Source organism: Saimiri boliviensis, chromosome 2, assembly GCF_048565385.1.
Source record: "Saimiri boliviensis isolate mSaiBol1 chromosome 2, mSaiBol1.pri, whole genome shotgun sequence".
Lineage (NCBI taxonomy): Eukaryota > Metazoa > Chordata > Mammalia > Primates > Cebidae > Saimiri > Saimiri boliviensis.
This window is the reverse complement of record NC_133450.1, coordinates 190,025,731-190,049,775: the sequence shown is the minus strand read 5'-3', so window position 1 is coordinate 190,049,775 and position 24,045 is coordinate 190,025,731. Positions and strand designations below refer to the sequence as shown.

Sequence of the window (24,045 nt, the reverse complement as noted above, 5' to 3'; positions counted from 1 at the left end):
TCCTGGTGGCACAGGCATACGAAGCCTGCTTTTGTTATTTTGCTGTCCGAACGCCCAGGATCCACTGTGCCCAGTGTACCCGCCTGTCTCCGTCCATGAGGAGACTCACTCTGCCCTGCCATGTTGTTCCTCCTGCTGAGGTGCCCCCACCCACCCTGGCATGTCCCTCACTGGCGGCACAGAACTCAGCACTGAAGGGACCCCTTCCAGCTTTTCCAGAGGGAAACGCTAAGGCCCAGGGAGAGGGGACTTGCCCAGCCAATATCAGTGGGATCAGAGTTTGAACTTCCTCCCCTTGGGGGGTGCCCAGGGCTAAAGAGTGGGGAAAAAAATTTCCAGCACACATAGGCCTCCATGTTCCTTGAAAAGTCCTCAATTGGAGGTAAAAAAGAAAAGAGCCCTAGACCCTGTTTCCCCTTCCTGAAGCTTTGGCAGCACTTCACCATCCTCCTCTGCTTCTGCCTCCACCCTCCTCGCGTTTCCATGTGCACCTGGCTGAGAGCTGGTGGGAACCCTGACGGGGGACTGCAAAAGGCATCCAGCGGGATCCCGCCACCAAGCGTCATTGCCTTCCCACTTACACACCTCCAGTAACGGGAGGCTCACTCCCCTCAGCTGTGAGCCCTCATCCTTTAAAAACCTCTTGTCTGACAACGTGTTGATTTTCTCCTGAGAAAACTGCCCAAAATGGGTTCATTTTGACATACCTACTGCTTTGTGTGCTGAAACGAGCCTTATGCCTCTACATGTTCGCCAAGAGAGGCATCTGCCAGGTCTCCTGCCTAGAGATGGCTTTTTGTCATGATTTACTGAAGGCCTTCACCCTGGGCCGCCAACTTAGTGCTTGAGAAATGCCCAGGCGTCTCAGGAAGGCTAATCGCTGCTGATGCGTTTATTGAAAGTCTAATTATTTGGTTGTAAATCACGTCATTACGCTCAGCAGCGTTTACATCTAGACATTTGTTCACAATAACTTGGCGTGTGTGTCTTTGGCTTGTCACTGTGAAGGCTGCTTTGGAAGCTGTGGGCAGGATGCAGGTGTTGGCCCCATGGCCTCCTGAGCTCGTTTATCCCAGCTGCCTTGACTCGTAGAACATCTCAGCTAGAAGGAGCCTCCATGCCACCTGCCCCACGCCTCACACAGTGGCAGAAACCAGTCACAATGAAATGCACTGACGTCCTGGTCCCCTGGCTTGGGAAGCCCTGATAGCCTTGCACTGTGACTGGCCAAGTTGCTTCTCCCTCAGGCCCTTGGCCTTCTCATCTGTGGAGTGGGTATCTTGCATATAATGCCAGCCCTCCCAGCTTCCTTGGGAAGCCACAGGTTAGTCCAGTCTTGGACCAAGGGAGCATTTAAGGTCTTCTCAGCCATGCCCGAGGCAGGCCAGGCCCTGTGTGAGTGCGATCTGCCTGGGCTCTGGGTGAGTAATTGGACCTCAGAGGTGGTCTGTTGAAATATTTGCTGGCGGAAGCCACATCTCTCGCAGCATTGGTGTGGTGTCTGTGAGGAGGTAGCCTAGGTCCGTGCAGCAATCCATGCATTTGGGATTGCTTTCTGCTAAGATAGCAGAGCCCTCTCTTTACTGAATGCTATACTGAAACAGTGGCCTAATTACGTCTTCAGAAGGGCCCCAGATCTCCACCCCATCTTTGTGTACCACACATTGAGGGAAAATGTGGTAAAGTGTCTGCCTGGCAGGCCGGCACCGACCCCAGCTCTGTGAAGATTCAGCGGACTTGCGTTCAGCCTCACTGCTCACTTGGGTGGCTGCATAGTCCCAGACCAGCCACTTGAGCCCTCTGACTCTGTTTCCCCACCTGTAATCTGGACGCCTATCTCTTCGTATTTCTCTGAGGATGTACATAGAGCTCTTGGCAGTAAAGCCACAGTCGGTAAGATGGGTAATGCTGTGCTTCTCGAATCTTCTGGCACTAATGTTGCTGGAGTGGCTGCATCTTGCTTGTGGGTATGAGGAGGAGAGTTTCTCTGGAGGCATAGACCTAGCAAAATGGCCCACTTCCCTGGAGGTCAAAGAGATGGCGGGAGGAGAGCAGAAGTTGTGAGTCATAAAGGCACTGCTTTCCAGAGGCGGCATTGCCATCCTCCTGGTAGGATTCTGGCAGAAACTACCCATTTTACAGGCTTGTAAGTGGCCACGGAGGTAGCTTGCCACAGTCACCCTCCAGGCTGGCTCTCTCACCCACATCACAGCAGGTCAGCGTGAGAGCTGGGCCTGACTCCCTTTGGTTCAGCACAAGCTTCTGTGTTTGCCTCCACCCTGTTGGAAGCACGTACATGTCTGTGGGGGTACAAGGGCCCTCCCCAATGACAAGCACAGAGGCAGTGCTTCCGGGGCTCAGAGTGTGAGCACTCGCTGCCCTGCTCACCAAGGCCAGGGCAGCTGTGACACCTCCTTCCCCTGAGAATTATCTGACAACTGTTGGTTGAGCGCACTTTAAATGCACAAGCTCATTCTGTCTCCTTCCACCAACCTGGCCCAGAAATCTTTGCACGATGTAAGATTTAAATGTTTAAAATGGCTCAACAGCATTGTGCCACCTTCTTTGGGGTAATAGAAAATAAAGTCATAAGAAAGAGTGGAGGTGGGGAAATACCAAAATAAAATGGACTAACAAGAGGAAGAGACACAGACACTTAGAGCCCAAGTAGGGAAGGCCAGGGCCAGTGCTCACTTTACCCCTTCAGAGGACCGTGATTTTGCAAGGGAACTTATCTCATATTCATGTTTTATTTAGGCCTGGGCAGAGATAACTGGGCAGCTTAGAAGCCTCAGAAATAAGTGCCTTTCAAGTCTTAAGGGAAAAGGGATCTAACCCATTCTTCCCTGTGGCCTCCTATGGGGAGACTTTCTGATTTGAAAAGCATATGCCTGTGTGCTGACCTTGCAGGAATGACCCTCTGAAAGCTCCCCTGTCCTTCCCACTCTGCCTGTCCTCGCTGGCTCATCCTGGGACCTGTGCTGGCCAGAAAAAGCATCCACTGTGTCCAGACTCAGTAGGGAGCTTATCCCTTTGCTGGGCCACAATCGAGGATAAGGTCAGCCAGCCCCCAGCCTGGGGAGCTTACGATCTGAAGGGGAGGACACATGGGGCCTCATTGCCCCAGCTCTGGGGGATGGATGGATGGACAGACAGACGGACAGATGAACAGATGGAATAGATTGGATGGATGACAGGCTGAGAGCCCAACTGTGTGCCAGGCATGTGTGTATGCCAAGAGACCAGAGCAGGCTAAGGCTCAGCCTGCTGGGAAACATCACAATGGACAGACAGGATTCTCAACCTCCGGTTCTCACCAAGCTTGAGGGAAGCCAGATTTTGGGGCAGAAAGAACCCAAAGGCCCACCTGCACACCTGGATCCATCTTGTCAGGTAGCTGAGCAGAGAAAGATGAGGCAGTGGTGGGAAGTTCAGGGCTCTGAATGCCAGGCTTTGGAGTTCAGCAAACATAGGTTCAAATCCTAGCCCTGCCATCTTGCATGAAACAAGGTACAGAAGCTTCCTGAGCCTCAGTTTCTCCATGTGTAAACAGTCATCAGCATAACAACTTAGCACCATTGCTCTGCAGTTGAAATGAGATAATATGCAGCAATAGCTCAGCTCAGAGCCCAGTGCCCAGTAGGGGCTCTTGAGGTACTGGACATCATTACATCTCTGTTGGTCATGGGGAGTCTTAGACGGTTTTGAGCTGAGGGCCAATGTTCTGGGAACATCTGGGTCAGGACAGCAGCTCCCCATGCACCATTCAGGCTAAGGTAAACCAGAAATCCCCTCTCTGTCTGGAGTCCTATAACTGGGTCCCACACATTAGTCCCAAATGGCAATTTCCTTCCTTCTCCTGCATAAATATTATATGCAAGTATTTTTAAGTCATTTCATCATGAAAAGAAGCGATTTAACATAACTATTACCCAGGATTCTTCATGAAATATGCATCAAGCAATTAGGTCTAAAAGCAAGAGGTGAGGCCTCGCACCCTGCTCAGCGGCCAGCAGCTGCGGGCTGAGTAATGTTTTATTAAAGCCCGTGATTGCGCTGCGAGGTGGGGCCTGTTATTAGCCCTCCGAGCCCGGCACGTTTGATAATCCTGATGATGAGGAGGTGCTTTTTGTGATGATAATGAGCGATCTGAACGCCTGTGACAGCTCCAGCACCCTGGCCTCTGCCAGCCTTACAAGACTCATTAGACAGGTCACCGCCAGAGACACCTCTCATTGTGACTTTGCCCTCACCAAGATGTCCTATCAAAGGAGATGGGGCTGACACAGGAGCTTGGCAGGCACAGCAGCCTGTTGAAGCTCCCCAGGGGCAAAGCCTTCCCTGAACGATGATGGTGCCGAGGTGCCGAAGCCCATGCTGCCTTGAAAAGGGTGGGAGGAGGTGTGGCCCAGAGCCTGGCTCAACTGGCTGAGGATGCAGGGCCTGAGCTCTGGGCTCACCTGCAGCCTGCCTTGCTGTGTCCCCTGGGCCAGGGTAGTGTACTCTGGCCTCAGTTTCCTCTACAGTACCCCAGGGGAGTAAGAGGTGACACCCAGGCTGCCTGCAGCTCGGAATACATTCCGTTTGGAGCAGCCACGCATCCCTGGGCTTACTCCTTACCTGATGAACCCCTCTGTTCTCCACAGAAATTTTCATGCTTCCTTTGCTCATGCTGGCGTCTCCTTTTGTGTGAAGGTGGGAATCATTGACGCCACTCCTGGCAGCTGCTTTTAAATTTTCAACTGTTAGGTGGCATCTCCCTCATGGGGACCTTAACCAATCAGAATGTATTGTCACAACACATCGCCTGGCTGTGTGTAGACAAGGCATCACCTGACCGTTGTACTGGTTGAGAATTGGCTGGTAGTCTTGGGACCTCGGACCCCTGGGAGGGGGATCACCACCTTGCCTCCCAGGCTGGGGGCTCCACCAGTCAGAACATGCCATTCCCAATCCTCAGCACGGCCCCTTATGTGGGTGCCACGTATTGTCTTTTACTCCCAGCCCCTCTACTGTCTCTGACCTGCCTCAGCCCTGCACCATGGATGCTGTGGAGGCAGATGAACTTGGAAGGGATGTTTGCTCAGGGTCTGATGCCTCTCACCCACCCCGCTGCCTGGCTTCACGTGGAGCACTGAGGGTTTCATGAGGTCCTCTCTTGAGTCTGGGGAGTGCTAAGGTCAGGAGTACTGACTCTGGCATCTGCTGCTGATGATGATCACTGTGACCTTGGCTAGTTACCTCCCCTGTCTGCACCAAAGTGCTTAAGGACATAGAGCCTGGCCTACAGGGAGGATTGTCCCTGAAGGCAATCCTGGCTAAGGCCCCAGTGAAAGCAGGACTGGAGGTGAGGGCAGCTGTGAAGGGAAGGTGTGAGCTGCCTGCAGACACTTCCTGCAGGAAGCCCTCAGGGGCTAGGCAGCAGATTATGTTTTGCACATGTGGAATCCAGGACCTAGGGCTGCAACCACCCTCCAGGGCCATCTAGTCAGATTCCCTGTGGATGCATCGGGAGAAGGGACAGAGCCTAGCAAGGCACAGGACAGCCTGAGGGCCAGGGAACCATGGGAGTGGTGCTTGAGCCTGGGAGGGTCAGCATGTGAGAGCACCTTTCTCCCTCTGCCTGAGAATGGTCAGGCCACAGCCTGGGGGTTCATGGAGCCCAAGTGCTGGTCCCAGCTCTGCCTTAGTCTCTGAGCTTCATGACCAGCCTGCCCCATTGGCACAGCCTGGCTCAAGGTGGTAAACTCGTGGGTGCTTACACAGGCAAAATAGGAGTGTGTCGGAGGGATAAACAGCAGGCTCAGACAGACAGGAGGGACTTCAGCAGACGTCTAGACGCTTAGCCTGGCAGCTGCCCTACCTTGTTATCTGTCGGCAGCCAAGGTGCAGAGGACAGTGCATGGCTTTTAATACTTGGTGGCCATTCTAAGCCCCTGGCCTGGGAACAGAGGAACTTAGTTTCTGCTTCAGGCTTGGTCAGAGCCATTGCCGCCATCACTGCCCACCTCCCTTGCCAGATGCTTTAGAACAAATCCGTGTGAAATGTCACTTCACCCACGTCAGTTACTCTCCTAACCTTGAAAATGAAAGTGGCTCACTCCCCTGCAGCTTCATACCTGCACACGGGCAGACTCAGTTCCCACCAGCAGCTGTGACCCTCTGCCTGACACCACCTCCACTCTGTCCCCCAGCATAGATCTATGAGAATCACAAAGCCTGATGGTCCGGTACCCTAAAAACGTAACACCGCTCCATGCATGTACACAGAGGGGAACGACGTGCCCAGGGTCACACCTCCACCCCACTGGGTGTCCCTGGCACCTGCAGCCCCTCCTTACCAGCCCTGCTGTCTTGCCCACCCACACCCCTTCTCCAGGCAGAGCTGGGCATGTGGCTCTGAGATCTCAGCTTTTTAACCCTCTGCTGTTTTATCAGCCACATGGTTACAGTGTGTTACTTAAGCAATCACAGCTCTTTCCCAACTGGCACAGATCTGTGGTCTCTTTGGGGTGGCGGGTAGGTGAGTCTTCACTGGAATGTAGTTTTACATTCTTCGTGTAATGCATGCACCGTTTCCTTTCTGCAGCCTAAGCAAGTGCGCCGCCTGCTTCTCAGACGTGTCTCAGCAATTCTCCGATGAAATGACCCTTCACTGAGGAGCAGAACTTGCCACAGGCTCTGTAATTAGAACATTGCCAGCCTTAAAAAATCTTGATTTAAATTTCAATTCTTTACAGGAATTATTCTCTCTTGAAATGTAATTGCTCTCCCAACGATTTTCTTTAAGCTGAGGGTGACATCTCTAAATACATTATTATGAGCAGATATATTGCTTAGTGCTTGCACTTCATTAAGCATTTGTTCTGCCCATTTGAAAATGGTCCTGGAGCCCAAATTAAGGTGTTAATAGAGCCAGCACTTGTAAGCTTGGGAAGCCCAGTCCTGACTGGAAGAGATGTGTTCAAGCCCTGCAGAGCCCCTGTGGAGGCTACAGCCGTGAGGCTGCAAACCTTCATGTCCACTTAGAGCTCGGTTTGGGGAGTCTCTTGGAGGCCGTGGAGATGGGGGCAGGAGATTTGTCAGAAGCTCCAGCTTTCTAGTGAAGGGACAGACACCTGATAAAGTGGACTGTACTTGGAAAATCTAAAGCATCCACAGGCGTGGTGGCAGAACCACAGTAGAATCATAAAAGGCCAGGCGTGGAGCCAAGTGGGCAGGCAGAGGGCAGCCTGGACAGAGCCAGGCTGGTGGAGGGATGAGGGATCCAGTGTGGCTACAGCCCCAGAAAGAGTGGGAGAGGTCTACCTGGGCCAGGCAAATGCTGGCAGGAGGACCGTTGCCTTGGCCCTCCATGAGCTGATGCAGGCAAGCTTCAAGGGCTGTGGGCACACAGGCTCTGCTCTGATCTCTGAGGAACTCACCCACTGCTTTTCCTTGAGCAAGACTTCAGGTGGCTCCTCCCAGGCAGGTCTGAAGCCAGCATGGTGGACACAGACCGGGCCCTGCTCTGTGGCATGCTCAGAGGAGCTGGGATGGTGGCTAAGTACCTACCGTTTAGGAAGGCATGTATGTCTTCAGTGCCACCAGATGAAGGAGCTCTGCCTGTGGGAGCCTGGAAGACCACCCGGCAGGGACAACACAGGCTGGACCTTGAGGGAGGCAGGGTTTATGGAAACGGGGAAGATGCAGAGGGCAGGTAGTGCAGACTTTCTGCCCATATTCCATTGGCTATGCTAGTCACATGACTAACTGCCTGCAAGGGGGAGGCTGGGAAATGTAGTCCCTGGCTGAGTGACCCCTTCCCAGTGACAGTTTCCTACTACTGAAAGGAAGGCCAGATCACCTGCCATCCCTGCCACAGAGTTTCCTCCTCTGGAAACTGGGGGTGATGACCCCCACCCTGCTCACTTGTCATGGCATTGGAGACATGAACACTTTGCACCTGTCAGGCAAGGCTTAAACAGGGATCTGCGCTGGTAATAGAAAGAGGGACCAAGTTTTGTTTTGTTTTTCTGAAGAAGCCCCCGGAAGCACTTAGTGTTGGAATGCTGTCCTGTAGCAGTGGCGACTGCTGCTGGTTCTGGGTCAGATGCCAGAATTGGAGGTGCATTTGGGCGCAGCTGCATTTCATCTGGTCCTGGCTTGGAGAGGTGTGGCTCGCAGCCACTTCCTGGCTGGAATCCCTTCTGTCCCAGACATCTGAGGAGTCCCTTGGCCTCAGCCTGAGTGTCAGAGGGGTAGTTCTGCTAACCTCTGTGTTTTGTTCACAGGAGCAACCAGGGTTTTATGCACATGAAACTGGCCAAAACCAAAGAGAAATACATTCTGGGTCAGAACAGCCCTCCATTCGACAGTGTCCCGGAAGTCATCCACTACTACACCACCAGAAAGCTGCCCATCAAAGGGGCCGAGCACTTGTCCCTCCTCTACCCCGTGGCTGTGAGGACCCTGTGAACGAACCAGACCTGCCCTGCTCTGTGACAGAGCCTGAGACTTGGAGGCACCCAAGGGCTCCCCACCAACCAGCCTGGCAACTGTTGCAGGCTGTGTCGTTTGTGTTGTGTGTATGGTACTAGCACACCACTGCATGTCTGTAGAATGCTATTGCCACTTGCGGGGGCTGGAGAAGGCCTGTATAAAGACAGAGGGGTGGCCAACACACCACCCCAGCCCCCACCCTCACCCCCCTCCTTGAGTTTCTGTGAATTAAAATATTTGCAAATCCAAAGAGATGCCTTCCAGGATGAACAAAGGCAGAGCAGCTCCAAGGGGCGGGGTAGGGCGGGGCAGGAACTCCCTGGCTGACATCTCTTTGTTCTCCAGCTGTCTCGAATTCACACCTGTGTATGGGGCAACGTTTTCCCACAGGGCCCCTCCCCCCCCACTGGTGCTCGGAGCCCCAGAGCCCCAAATGAGAGTCCCACTGATGCTGGGAGCTTTCAGAGCCCTGGAGGCCCCAGGGTTCCCGCCCCGCTGAGGTGTGTGTGTGTGTGAATGTGTGTGTGAGTACAGATGTGAGGAGGTGATCACACACAGATGGGTAAGCCCGCTGATCTACTTGTAGTCATTCAGTGTAATCATTAGGCGATCTTCAAGGGATCATTGTGCAGTCAAAAAGAGGATTCAATTATTTATGAATAGGGTGTGTAAATAAAATAGTCATTTAATATATAGTCTTATCCTTGTTTTATATACTGCAGAGGGTCTCTGAGAGGCAGTGCTTGTCTGTTGGTTTCACTCCCAGAACAGAGTGTGTCTCCTCTGGGCTTGCTGCTGTGGCGGGCCCCAGGGTGGGCAGGGAGGCCAGTGCCTCAGCTCCAGCCCTCAGCACTCTGGCAGCTGGGCTGAGGCCATCGGTAGCACTCTGGGTGTCAACCCAGAACTCAGAGTTCAGGCTCCAGCAGCAGTCACAGTCAGGAGCGTCAGGTGTTGATGCAACAATTGGGCTTTCCCTCCTGCAGTAGGACATTGGTGTTGACACCCTCCCCCTCCTAGGGCACAGTATCCAGCTGGCTACAAAGGGCTGTCTCCCCACTATCTGTCAGCACCACCTGGGAGGTATTTAACGTGTAGGGAAAGGGAGACAGAGAGGAAATGTGATTTGCCAAGGCCACACAGCTCACTAGCAGCAGAGTGGCACCGAAGCTAGTGCTCTTTAGTTGGCTCTGCATGGCCTTGCTGTCACCCTGCCATGGAGGAGGCAGAATCCTGACCTCCAAGGGACATGGAGCCCTCGGTGGTCCACACTGCTTCCATACATGAGCGCGTGCACGCGCGCGCACACACACACACACGACCTCTCTCTTGCTTGCCACTGTCCTGGACAGTAGCCGGGATTTCTCCCGCACAGGCCAGGTAGCCCCAATGAGGCTGTGAGTTTCTCAGCTCTCCTGCTTTTCCCACCCACCCAGCAGCATGAAGGTATGGCCACACTCTCCTCAATGAGATATAAGGGTTCCAGAGCCTTCGCCAGGCCCCAGCAGGTCTGAATGAACTGGAGGTTCCATGACTGTCGTCCATGGCGCACCTGGGCAGAGCACAAGGGGCCAAGTCTGAACATCATCAGCAGGTTCGGGCATCAGTGCTGCACATTTAGAGACTGCATCTTTAGAGACTGTTTGGAGGTAGTTCAGCTCACTCTTCAGATGCAGAGACAGAAGCCTGGAGAAGGAGGACTCGCCAAGGCCACATGTGAGCTGGGACAGAGCCCTGCCCCTTTAGGTGGCTACACGGACTCCAGCGGTTTGTTCAAAGCCTTGCCCTCAGCAACCCCTCATCAGTGACCAGTCTGCCTCTTGGGTTGACCTCCTGGGCCTTGTTAGTCAGTCCACGTGGCCCAGCCCTCATGAAGCCCATGCTGGCTGTGGCCAGGGTCTAGATTCTAACGAAGCCAATCCTTTATTTGCCCGTTTGGCATTTCCTAAAACATCCCTCAATGAGGGAGGAAAGCAGGGATGCCCTGGAAGGAGTCATGCTTTCCTTTGTTGGGGGAGGTAGCAGGTAAATCACAAGATGAGTGAGGAGTTGGCACTTGTCCAGAGAGGAGCCTGGATGCCAAGGCTTATCCTCAGAGGAGGCCTGTGAGAGGCTGAGGAAGTCAGGGGACAACCCTCTAGTGCAGGGGGGAGGGTAAGACCTCACATTGGCAAGTTCAGGTCTGGCCACTTCCTGAGGCCGCTGGGTGCTGTACCTCATGGCCCTCCTCTGTAGACAGTCTCCCCGGACAGAACACTCCTCGGGAAAGGCTCTGGGTGGGTCTCAGTAGAAGCTGGCAGCTGTGCCCTTTGGCCTTGACTTGACCTCCTACGGTATTCCTGGGACTCTTTCTCTGTCCCCGGCCTTCATCTTCCTGAAGTTTCCCTGGGAGGCCCAACCTCCTGCCCCACTCAGGGACAGAGGCCGGCAGAGGAGCCGGCTTTCAGGAAGGGAGCTGCTGAAAAGAATTTTTTGCCCTTAATTTTATGAACCTCTCCCTCTTCTTCCTCTAATTGTGACTGTTTCCTCTGTCAGCCTGTATTCATGTTTTCTTGGACATCTAACAATTGAAACAGCTTTTCCCTTTCAGAAACACTCGCATTCAGGTTACTGGCATTAGTTTGGTTTTTGTTTTGGGTTTTTTTTTTTTTCATCTGCTGCCAATTAGTGGGGGGAAAATTGGGCTGGATTTCTTTGAGAGAAAAGAAAAGCCCCTGCCACACAACACTGCGCCCTCGGCACTTGCCTGAGAACCTCCAGCTCTAGCAGCTGTTTCTTTCTCTCCCTTCTTTGCTGGCTTTATTATTGACCGTAATGCTCTGGCCACTTCAGCAGCTCTGTCCTTGAGCGCCAAGGAGTCAAGGGCCCTTCTGGCAGCCCCCCAAACAGGATGGCCCCCACAGAAAGAAAGAAGGCTTTGTGGGAGAAGAGGGCCCAACTGCCTGCCAGTCCCATCCTGAAATGAGAAGAATGGCCTAGGCCGACACTGTCCTGGAGAGAGGCTCATGGCGCAGCCTTTGCGGGAAAGGAGTATGATGGCTCCCAGCCTTCAGGAGGGCAGGCCCTGCCCTCTCGGGGCGGCCCCTCTGTGGCCTGAGTGTGAGCTGGAGGGAAACCTGAAGCAGCCTCCTACAAGGCGTCCGGTCCACAGGGTGGAGCCTGAAGGCTCACCTCTGCCACATTCCCAGAACCAGCGGCCCCCTTGGTAAGATTCTGAACACGAAGTTCCAGTAGCTCCCTAGACTCGCTCTCAGAAGTAGTGATGTCACGGACCAAGGGCCTGGCAAGGACTGACAGCCAGGGTCACCATTTGCTCTTGCAGCCATAGGGACAGTGCATGTAGAAACCCTGCCAGCAGGGTAGGCTGGCATTTGGCATTGGCCCACGGATACCATGAAGAGTCCTGGCTCAATCAGGCAGCTGTCCAGCCAACTGCCATACCTGTCCCTTCGCCCTTCCAGAATTGGTGACCAGTGAAGACCAAATCTGGCAAGCCGTCCAGAGGGAGTGCAGTGCCCACAGTCTTAGATGTGGGCAAATGTCCTAGAACCCCACGGGGACCTATTCACAGGCGCCCTCTCGGGACACAGGTGGCCCTCCGCCATTCCGCCTCCCTCCTTGGGCCTCTCTCTATCCCACTGGGAGCCTCAAACCAGCTACCTAACATTCCAATTCTATGTGACACACTGTATAATAATGAATATTTAATGAGAAGCTCTTAATATACTACGAGTGTCTCATTTACCTTTTGTTTTTGTTTTTGTTTTGAGACAGGATCTTGCTCTGTTACCCAGGCTGGGGTGCAGTTGCATGATCTCCACTCACTGCAACTTCTGCCTCCCAGGCTGCGGTAATCCTCTCACCTCAGCCTTCCATGTAGCTGAGACTACAGGCATGCACCATCACGCCCAGCTAATTTTTTTTTAAATTTTTTTCATTTTATTTTAAGATGGAGTCTCTGTCGCCCAGGCTGGAGTACAGTGGTACAATATCACCTCACTACAACCTCTGCCTCCCAGGTTTAAGCGATTCACCTGCCCCATCCTCCCAAGTAGCTGGGACTACTGGCATGCGCAAGCATGCCCAGCTAATTTTTGTATTTTTAGTAGAGACGGGGTTTCACCATGTTGGCCAGGATGGTCTCGATCTCTTGACCACATGATCCGCCCACCTCGGCCTCTCAAAGTGCTGGGATTACAGATGTGAGCCACAGAGTCTGGCCTAATTTTTCTATTTTTAGTAGAGATGGGGTTTTGCCATGTTTGCCAAGCTGGTCTCAAACTCCTGGGTTCAAGGGATCCTGCCCTCTTGGCCTCCCCAAATGCTGGGATTATAGGCAGGAGTCACTGTGCCCAGCCACACTGGTGTCTTGTTTAAATGCCCCTTGAGCATGCATGTTTTATTTTGTTTCTTTAATGCAGCCGTGTGCACCAGGATTTTAGTTGAACTGCCTTTGGCTTACAAAAGCTGAGCTCTTGCCATCAGCTTCCAAAGGTGGATTGTTACAGAAAAAAGCAACCTTTTTGCTTCCTAATTATGAAGAAGAGAGAGGCCTAATGAGCTCAATGGAAATAAATGAATTTGTTTAGCAGACATTTGAATGCCTACTGGCCCTCAGGTCTGGTGGATACAAAGGTGAATGGGACCCAGCCCCTGCCCTCATGAAGTTTCCAGTGTGTAAAAACAGTCCAAGTTGCTGTGGGATCCCAGATGAGACGGAATTCAATCTGCTTGCAGCAGTCATGGAAAGTTGGGTCTTGGGGGATAAGTAGGGGTTCAGCAGGGAGCCTGGTGGGGTGGATGGTATGCGCAGAGGTAACAGGTGGTAGATTTATCAGGGCGAGTCCATCAGAGCCTGGTGGGAGGTGGCCAGACTCCTGGGATTCCAGGGACCTCATCCCAAGGAGGCAAAAGAACAGGGCAGGGCAGGGAGACAGTGTTCATCTTGTCATGCCTGAAGTAACTGTTGGTCTCCCCAAAGATGGGGAGCTTCTGGCCTCCTGTTTCCGAGGGGAGCTGAATCCTTAAGGAGAGAAAGGCAGGACATGAGTTTTGGCATGAAATCTGCCATTTGCCACCGTCACCATGATGTAATCATGATGACAGCATCATGCAGCCCCAGGTCCACCTGGGAGTTCTGCACCCAAGCCCCTCCTCACCTATACCCAAGGGGGCACAGCATTCCCCAGCATGTTAGGGCCTGCTCTGGAGTGATTCTCTGACTTCCCCCTCCCTAGGAACTTACCTGCCACTCTCCTCCCTCCCTCCCTCCTCCTTTTCAAGAATGTGGCTGGCTGTCTTCCCTGCTGGCCCCCTTCCTCCCCAACTCCCCAGGACTCCTGGCCTTTGGTTCACCTCTCCTTCCCCCTGTCCCCCCATCCCAGTGTCCCAGAATCTACAACTCCGCCTGCCAGGCCCTCTTACAACATTGACACCAACACCCCCATGCCCCAACATACACATGTGCGCGCGCACACACACACACGCCTGGGGAACACCTGCCCGTGGTCCTGGTGACAGAAAACATTCCTGAGCTTGATCAGGACTGAAGAGCCACAGGCAATGCCAATGCTCTGCCACCAGGAATTTCCTGAAGGTAAGGAGAAAAGGTCACTTCTACACTGTGTTATGCGTGGTGGTGGTGATGGTGGTGGTTGTATTTCTGTTTCAGTTCAATTTAACACATATTGAGCATGAAACAGACAGGACAAACTGGTGACCAGGAGCAGGAGACTGAGCAGAGTAAACTTCTTCCTTATCAGAGTCCACAGGAAGTGGTGGGCTGCCCTTTAATCCTTCACAGAGACCCAGCAGGGTGGGCCAGAAACGGAGGCCCAGCCAGGGACAGAGGCATGCTTAAGGCCACACAGCAAGTCCTTCTCTACATGCCTTGAGAGTGATCAGGTCCAAGGGTCACCTTGGCCAGTGTAGCTCTGGGAAGACTAGGGTAGGGCTGGGGGATTCTTCTCAGAGTCGATGACTCATTTTTTTCCTCACTGGCTCCGCACCTGATTGGGAGCATCCCAGGCCTGTAGTGACTGGTGTCATCTCTGGCTTGGAGGATAGTTTCCGAAGCCATGATCTGACAAAGGTGGTAGGAAGTCAACCAATGTGGCTCTAGTGCCCTCGTGTGGTTTTCTTTAGTATTGAAGCCAGTCCCAGGGAGCAGGAATGCAGCCTCCAAGTCACCTTGTCAGTTACAGAAGGAGAAACTGAGATCCAGAGGAGGAAGAGGCAGGTGTGTAAACAGATAAATGGCAGGCAGTGCAGAGTGATGGATGATGGGTGCTACAGCAGAAATGGCATTTGAACTGGACCTCACATGCAGGAAGTAGGCGCATCCTAGGCAGAGGCAACAACTTCAGCAAGAGCTGGGAGATTCCCTCTGAATCCCGATCCAGTGCTTTTCCCACTGCATTCTACTCTAAAACGCACCCATTCATGCCCACTGGAGGGCAGGTCAGGCTGAATCAGAAGGCCTCAGTACAGAACAATTTTATGCAATATTATTTCAAAGTTACTGACTTCCAATTATAAAATTAACATGTACTGTGGCCTGGTGCAGTGGCTCACAGCTGTAATTCCAGCACTTTGGGAGGCCAAGACGAGTGGATCACTTGAGATCAGGAATTCAAGACCAGCCTGGCTAGTGTGGTGAAACCCCATCTCTACTAAAAATACAAAAATTAGCCGACCATGGTGGTGGGCACCTGTAATCCCAGCTACTCAGGAGGCTGAAGCAGGAAAATCGCTTGACCCCAGGAGGTGGAGGTTGCAGTGAGCCGTGATTATGCTACTGTACTCCAGCCTAGGTGACAGATCAAGACTCCATCTCAAAAAAAAAAAAAAAAAAAAAAAAGTTTGTACTTAGGACTGGGCATGGTGGCCCACACCTATAATCCCAACTCTTTGGAAGGCTGAGGTGGGCAGATCACTTGAGGCCAGGAGTTTGAGACCAACCTGGCCAACATGGTGAAACCCCATCTCTACTAAAGATATAAAAATTAGCCGGGTGTGGTGACGGGCATTTGTAGTTTCAGCTATTTGGGAGGCTAAGGCAGGAGAACCGCTTAAATCCAGGAGGCGGAGCTTGCAGTGAGCTGAGATTGGGCCACTGCACTCCATCCTGGGTGACAGAGCGAGAAAAAAAAAATTGTATTTGTATTAGGGAAATTTGTATTTCAAAAAAATACAAAGAAGAAAATAAAAATTACCCTAAACTCAAAGAACAGTACATTAACATTCTGAAGTATCTCCTCAGTCTTTTTCTCTATGCATATATAAAATTTGTTTTGAGATGGAATCTCACACTGTCACCCAAACTGGAGTGCAGTGATATGATCTCAGCTCACTGCAACCTCTGCCTCCCAGGTTCAAATGATTCTCCTGCCTCGGCCCCTGAGTAGCTGGGATTACAAGTGCCTACCACCACCACACCTGGCTGATTTTTTGTATTTTTAGTAGAGATGGGGTTTCACTCTGTTGGCCAGGCTGGTCTCGAACACTTGACCTCATGATCCACCCGCCTCGGCCTCCCAAAGTGCTGAGATTACAGGTGTAAGCTACTATGCCCGGCCCATATATAATTATTTCAAATAAAATTGGGCTCAAGCCATGTTTACATAGTTCTATAGCTTCCATCTTCCACTTAACATAGTATCATGTCCCTTTTCCTCTGTTTTTAAATCTCTTACAATATGATCTTTTATAGCTGTATGATATTTACTATCTTAACTTATTCAAATTTTTGTATAACCAACTCTGTGGGGAATTGTTCAGAAATCTTTATCCATATTTCTGGCTTCTTGTAAGGAGAAATTCATAGATGGGGCATTATGAGGTAAAAGGCTAGGTACATCTTCAAGACTTCCTGTCTTCCAGAGATGTATCAGTTCCTCTTCCGCTGCTATGTCCAGGAGTGCCCCCATAGATACGCTGTCATATTACCTTAAAAGACTTTTCACAACTTGGACTTTGCCTAAAACATGAGACATACTATAAGCAGTTTTTCTTCATCAGGGACAGCATAAGTTTAGGATACCCATGGGGATGGACAGGAGACTGGCCTCTGCATGTAGGGCAAGCAGTTGTCCCTATAAGAGAAGCTTTCCAGGGTGCAGGACTCTGAGGGCTAACACTAGGATGGTCCCAGCAAGCCAGAACAGTTGGTCTGTTACCCTGGGGGCAAGCCCCTTAGCTCCCATTCAGTAGACCCTCCCTCTGCCCCTGTGAGAGAAAGTGCCAGGGTCAGGAACTAGAGCTGGAGCTGGGGCCGGGAAACCCAGAGGAGCTCAGAAGCAGCCCTGCCCTTCTTGGGTCCAGGACACAGGTGAGCAGAGAAATAGCTATCGCCCAGCGGGTGGGGTGGGGAGCATAGTCTAATTTCATCCCTTTTCAGCTGTGCGACCTGGGCAAGTTGCAAAAGCTTCTGCTTCCTCTGCTGCAAAGTAACACAAAAGCAGCAGCCTCACGGGGTTACTGCAAAGGTTAGACGCAGTGTTGAATGACTGCCCTTAGCAGGGCTTAGTGTCATCAACCTTCAGAGATCAGCTAGGATGAGAACAAGGTGTGATGGCAGAGGCCAGTATAACCACAGAATTTCAAAGGAAAGAGGGGCTAGGGTGCCAGAAAGGCTTCCTGTGGGAGGCAAGATGTGGCGCCTATTTTACAAATAAAAAATGCTCCAGCCCCACTGGACATCTCCTGAAGTGAGGATTACAGCTCTTAAGCTCCTCTTCCTCTATAGCTGGAAGTCCCAGAACAGTGCTCACAGAGTTATCTCCATCCCCTCTCTCAGCATTTCCTCTTTCTTCTAACATCTCCTCTTTCTCTGTTATTTAAATTAATTCTAACACACTATAGTTATTATCTAAATAATAAGCATCTGTTGTGTTTACCATTTAAATAATTACATTTATTTATGTCAATATTAAACCTATTTCTTGGCTTTATTGTTTAAATGTTAAATCTGTGCAGCAGTTTTATTTTTTAAATATTAATCATGTATCATGTTCGTTATCTGTTGTGTGTCTCCACCCACTAGAACATAACCAGAATGCAAACTCCACACAAGCAGGAATCTCAGACAGCTCCTGGCATACAGTAGGTGCTCAGTAAGTATTTGTTAGCTGAAGTAACAATGATAAAAGATCCTATCTGTGGTGGGCTTACTCTACGTGCACCTTACGTTGTACATGCATTGGTCTCCCACAGTGAGAGCCCTGCTGTGCAGATGAGAAACTGAAGTTCAGGCCTGGTGTGGTAGCTCATATCTAATCCAAGTACTTTGGGAGGTGAAGGAGGGAATAGCACTTGAGTTCAGGAGTTGAAGAGCAGCCTGGGCAACATGGTGAAAACCTGTCTCTACGAAAAAATACAAAAATTGGCCAGGTGTGATGGTGCACAGCTGTAGTCTCCGCTGCCTGGGAGGCTGAAGTGGGAAGACCACTTGAGCCAGGAGGTGGAGACTGCAGTGAGCCAAGATCTCGCCACTGCACTTCAGCGTGGGCAACACAGTGAGGCCCTGTTTCAAAATAAACAAACAGGCTGGCACGGTTGGCTCAAGTCTGTAATCCCAGCACTTTGAGAGGCCAAGGTAGGCAGATCACTTGAGGTCAGAAGTTTAAGACCAGCCTGGCAAAGCCTCTCTCTACTAAAAATACAAAAATTAGCCAGGCGTGGTAGTGGGCGCCTGTAATCCCAGCTACTTGAGAGGCTGCGGGAGGAAAATTGCTTGAACCCAGGTGGAGATTGCAGTGAGCCAAAATTGCGCCACTGCACTCCACCCTGGGCAACATAGTGAGACTCAATCTCAAAAAAGAAAAAGAAACTGAGGTTCAGAAAGGTGAAACGATGCTAGGAAACGTAAAAGTTGGATTTAGTGGTGGAGGCTAGAGAAAGGTCACAGCCCAGAGGAAAGTGGGATCTAGAGAGAAATTGCATGGTGCCGTCTACCCCAAGAACTAGAGAGAAGTGTGGCATTTTGAGTCCCTGAGAGCCACTGCCCCTCCACACCTGAAGGAGAATGAGCCTCCATCACATTGGATCTGCCATCACGGGGAACCTCCCTCAGGGTCTTGGAGCATGGTCACCAGGAAGAACCATCACCCTGTAGATGGAAAGATTGAGGCTGGTGAGGGGCTCTCCAGTGACATCACTAGGAAGTGGTGGATCTAGGATGCAAATCCAAGTATTCTAACCTTGCAGAATTGAGTTCAGTGTTCCCCAACTTGCCTGACCATAAGGTTTATATGTGGTTCTTATAAAAATACAAATTCCGAGGACCTATGCTTGGTGATTTTTATTCAGGAGGTCTTGGGTGAGCCCTTGGAGCCTATATTTTTCACAAGTTCTCCAGGGGTGTCTTATGTTTAGGGAGCTCAGGAGATACTCCCCCGGGGTCAAGGCCAGGCTGCCCACTGCCCTGCAGCTCACCATCCACGTGGGCCTTTGAACAAGTGCCAGGAAAAAGGAAAGCATCAAGTATCACACTGCACATCTGTGACTAGCCCCAGCCCCCAAAACAACAGGAGTGGCAGAGTCCAGCCTCATCTCTTGCTAGGTACAGAACTCAGATCATGTGACTTCTCTGAGGTCACGAAGTATGTGAAAATCAGAGAAAATGACGTATCATGTGGCTGCTTGGGAAACCCACAGACTGTTGTGCAAATGCTTCTTGTTTCATTGACTTGGCCCTTGCTAGGTAAAAATGTGTTTGCATTTCACAAGTATGTGTCACTCAGACAACAAGTAAGGTGTCCCTGATCTTACCCAGAGGTCAGCAACCTTTCTGAGCTCTGAGAGTTGCCAGGGACATGAGGTTTGCCTGTTGGTGTGCTGGGAGAAAAACCTGGGGTATAGAAATTATGTTAGGGAGAAAGAGCCATCCGGTGTCTCCGTGTGTGTGTGTGTGTGTGTGTGTGTGTGTGTGTGTGTGTGTGTTTGAGACAGTCTCTGTTGCCCAGGTTGGAGAGCAGTCTCCAGAGTAGCTGGGATTATAGGCATGTGCCACCACACCCGGCTAATTTTTGTATTTTTAGTAGAGACAGGGTTTCACCATGTTGGTCTTCAAACCCCTGACCTCAGGTGATCTGCCCACCTTGGCCTCCCAAAGTAGCTAGGATAAGCATGAGCCACCGTGCCCAGCCGTCCCTTCTTATACACTTTTTTCCATCCCATGCTTTTTCTGGAACCCACCTTGTTTGAATCCTAGTTTTCCTTTACGGATCACCTTTTCCAAGTAGCCTTCCCTGATTACAGCTGGTACAACTTCCCTCTCCCATCAACACTCACAGCACTTGGTATGCTGATCTCAACCAATGCAGATCATTTCTCCTTAGGACTGTTTCCCCCTCTGGGCTGCAGGCTCATTCACTCACACATTCCTGAGCCCTGCAGGACCCTGTGTTTCAAACCACGGGAACACTATTATGGGTCGGGATGTCAATTTAAAGCTAATTATTTCCCAAGATTGCCTGAGAGGAATCAGCTAGGGCTAGTGTTAAATATACACAGGCCAACTGGCCTCTCTCCTGGGAATTCTGATTTAGTCTGTCTTAGAACTGATGATATGTATGTTGGCTTTTTTTGAGATAGGGTCTGTCTCCCAGGCTGTCTGTCTCCCAGGCTGGAGTGCAGTGGTATGATCACAGTTCACTGAAGCCTCAACCTCCCAGACTTAAGCAATCCTCCCACCTCAGCCTCCCAGGTAGCTGGGACTACAGATGTGCACCACCATACCTGGCTAATTATTTTATTTTTTAAAGATACGGTCTCAATGTGTTGCCCAGGCTAGTCTCAAACTTCTAGGACCTAGAATCTAAGTCAATGCTTTTCAATCTGTAATGTGAGCATAGCACACCTGGTGAACTTGTTAAATACCAATCCTGGTTTACTCGGGCCAGAACTCTTCATTTCTAACAAACTTCTGAGTGACTCAATGCTGATGCCCTAAATGTATGGCCCATAGGTGGTTTGGCCAAATTCAAGCGAGTCTTATCTTCAGACACATTGGGGAAGCAAGAGTTGAGTGCTGTTCTCAACCTCAGCACACCTGGGGAGCTTTTAAACTATACTAAGGTTCAGGTCCCACTGCAAACCAATTAAATCAGAACCTCTGGGGGGAGGGGAGAGTGGGAGTTGTTTTGTTGTGTTGTTTTCAAAGCTTCTCAAATGATTCTAATGTGAAACAGAGCTAAGAATCACTGACTCAGTGGGTCCCTACCAGCATTAAAATAAATGAATGGGTAAATGGAAGAGAACAAACAATCCCACGGGCTTGTGGGGTAAATCCTGGGTCTCCTTTATATGTGATAAATGCAGATGCATGTGAGTTGCTAGATCAAAGCAGGTTTGGACATGAGTGAAGCAGAAAGGGAGAAGGCCCTGGAGTTCATAGACCAGCCATGGGGACAGACCACAAGAACGGGGGGTGGGAGCCAGGGAGGGTGGAGCTGACAGCACCAAGGGGCCTTGCAGTGGGAGGTAGTGAGGTCAGATGGGGTAGCAGTGACCAGAAGCCTCTGAACTGAGCCATGAAAGAGCAACAGGACATTGTCATGAAGCAAGCAAGACCTTTTAGGCACAGAGGACAAAACATACGCAAGCATAGGGGCGTGAAAAGAATGCACAAGTTCAGGGAAGGGAACGACACGTGGCTGGCTGGCCCTTTGCCATTTGGTACTGAGGGGTGTAAAGGGGAGTGGCAGAGATTGGCAATGATTGCAGGGGCCTGGAAAATGTGAGCTGAAGAGAAAGGAAGATCACTGACCCCTTGTGTTAGGGAATGACCTCAGGTGACCTTAGCTGGGCAGAGCCACTCACAGTAGCTAAGACTCCACGGACAGTTTGCGTAAGGCTGTTTTCATGTGCCTGAGAGCCCATGAAGTCTGAGGGCACCAGACAACTTTCTAGAAAGCATTTTTTGGGGAGAGGAGTGGAGGGTGATGAAGCAAAGATCTACCAGCAACATTCCTATGATCCTTTTCCCCAAGAACCCAGGTCCGCCCTTCCAACAGCTCTGCTCTCCACCTGCATTTTGTTTTGGCAAACATGTTCTATGCACCCTTTGTGCCAAGCACTGAGTTGGAGAGCCAGGAAAAAGCCAGACGGCTCTGCCCTTGTGAGCTGGCAATGGGAAGGATCACACCTTCATAAGTGACTACAACACAGGACAGGATGTCAGAATCCCCCCGCCACCCAACTCTGTGTCCTGGAAAGGCAGAGGCAAGAACAGTCAACCTTGCCTAAGATGATCAGGGAAGGCTTCTAGGAGGAAGAGGAGCCAAAAGGACCTTGAAGGGCTAACATATTTGGTGAAGAGCTTGTGTGTCACTGGTGAAAGGGGGAAACAGGTTTAAGGAACGCAGAATTTGCAAAACACTGAGACTGCATGTGGCTAAAACATAGAAGATAGTTGGGGTTGAGGTGGACAGACTGGCAAAAGGGCCAGGAAAGGACAGTCCGTGTACCACGTTAAGGAGTTTGGATTTACTGGAGGAAGCAAGAGGGAACCATTGGAGATTTTTAAGCTGGGGGATGACATGATCACAGCTGGGTTAGAGGATATCTGGAAGCTGACATAGTGGCTGGAGGTATGGAATGCAGGAATAGGTGGATGAGGACAGAAATGAAGGGCTAATTTTATGATGGATCCTGAATCCAGAAATAGAGGGTTTTCATCCCCAACATTTATATGCCCAAGAAGAGCCAATTAAGGGCCTGGGGATTTTTTTTTTTTTTTTTTTTTTGAGACAGAGTTTCACTCTTGTTACCCAGGCTGGAGTGCAATGGCGCGATCTCGGCTCACCGCAACCTCCGCCTCCTGGGCTCAGGCAATTCTCCTGCCTCACTCAGCCTCCTAAGTAGCTGGGATTACAGGCACGCGCCACCACGCCCAGCTAGTTTTTTGTATTTTTAGTAGAGACGGGGTTTCACCATGTTGACCAGGATGGTCTCGATCTCTCGACCTCGTGATCCACCCGTCTTGGCCTCCCAATGTGCTGGGATTACAGGCTTGAGCCACCGCACCCGGCCATGGCCTGGGGATTTCTGACAAGGAACTGAGAGCTGGAGGAGCAGAGGCCGGTGCTGTGGCCTGCAGCATAAAAGCAGCAGACTGGCTCAGCTCCAGACCTGAGCATTCCCTTTAACTTGGGATTTTCTGAGTCTGGTGTGCCCCAACTGTGTGTTTAATTTCAATCTTTTCCTTCTTGTTCAGGTTTTACCGCAGGAGAATAACCTCTCCATTCTAATCTGAAATTAATTATTTATGTTTATGAACATGCTGGATGCCTGCCTGGTTTATTTATTTTCCGAATAATACATCTGAATAGGCATTCACACAAGACAAGGCAAACATAATTTTGAGGCAAAGGCCCTTGCCAACTGTTGCCTGATTAATTGTTCTAAGCCATTGTGTAGCCTTGTCCTTATCGTTCGGAGTCCAAAATCTACCCCTCGCATACTAATGAGATGGCAGGTGCCAGTCAAGATTCGCACTATCCAGCTTCACCACCTGACCCTTACAGTCTTATCTCCTGCTACTATGACTTTCTCCACTGGGCCAAATTCCAGTCATCTACCCTCCAAGGCCCAGTTCAAACGTCTACTCAGTGAAGCCATCTCTGGTTCTCTCTCAAGGGGTAGATCCCCTCATGCTTCTGAATTTCCAGACTTTTGTTTTTGTATCCTTCACCAGACGCTAAGCTCCCAAGGACCTGGCACGCAATAGGTTCCTCAGCGGAGCATTTGCTGGAATGGGGAGCCTGGTCTCCTGCTTCCCGAGAGGCAGCTAAGCGCGGCAGCCAAAGCGGGGCTCGGCAAAGACCAGACCCACTTTTGGAGTCAGAGTCTACAAAGTGCTCTCGGGGGAAGGACACCCGCGGGGAACGTCGCCCACCCGGAGCCGATCCCCCCAAGAACGCTTCACTCGGGCGGGGTTACTGTTTGGGCTCGTTCAAAGCACAGGGCACACACTTCACAGGTCCACAAGCCTCCTGAAACGCCTCTGCCTCAGGCCGCCCTTTCCGTTCCCTTTAACGCCTCCCATCTATTGTGCGCCTTCCAGTTTCCAACGCGGAGTCGGAACCATCATTTCCAAAGACCCCTACAACAGTTCAGACACACATACAAGGCACGGGTTACTTTTGAGACGGGGCATTCACACAATACAGGGCAAATATAATTTTGAGGCAAAGGCCATTTCCAACTGGAATTGGGGCTGAGGGTCCAGCTACTCGTCCAAGGTCACTTTCAAGAAGTATGAGGACTATGACTTTGACCCAAGCCTTCTAACTCCCCGGCAGCGCTTCTCCCAAGACCCCCGCAGGTTGTCTGAGCTTCAAAGGAAAAAGTTTAAAAGTGATCCGTATGTCCCAAAGCACGCACAAAGCGTCCTTCTGTAAACTGCGGCATGGGTCACTGATGAAAGATTGCTCTAAGGGTTTGGAGACACCCAACAATGCTCCACAGAGGGGGCCAGGCCAGCACTTTCGAGTTTTCCGCAAAGGCGCTCGTGCCCGGAAAACCGACAATGCCCCTAAACCCGCCAATACCCAGACGCCCCCT

General features: G+C 51.1%; 1 protein-coding gene across 1 annotated transcript in view; it reads left to right on the top strand.

Annotated features, from left to right (window-relative positions):
* The window catches only part of SHB (SH2 domain containing adaptor protein B), a 151,125-nt gene extending 141,949 nt beyond the window's left edge, over nucleotides 1-9,176 (top strand). Inside the window, exon 6 of the mRNA XM_003940107.4 lies at nucleotides 8,274-9,176. Within this exon, the coding sequence (XP_003940156.3) occupies nucleotides 8,274-8,457 (184 nt within the window). The 3' untranslated portion in view covers nucleotides 8,458-9,176. The remainder of the gene's footprint in view (nucleotides 1-8,273) is intronic.
* Nucleotides 9,177-24,045: the final 14,869 nt, after the last annotated feature.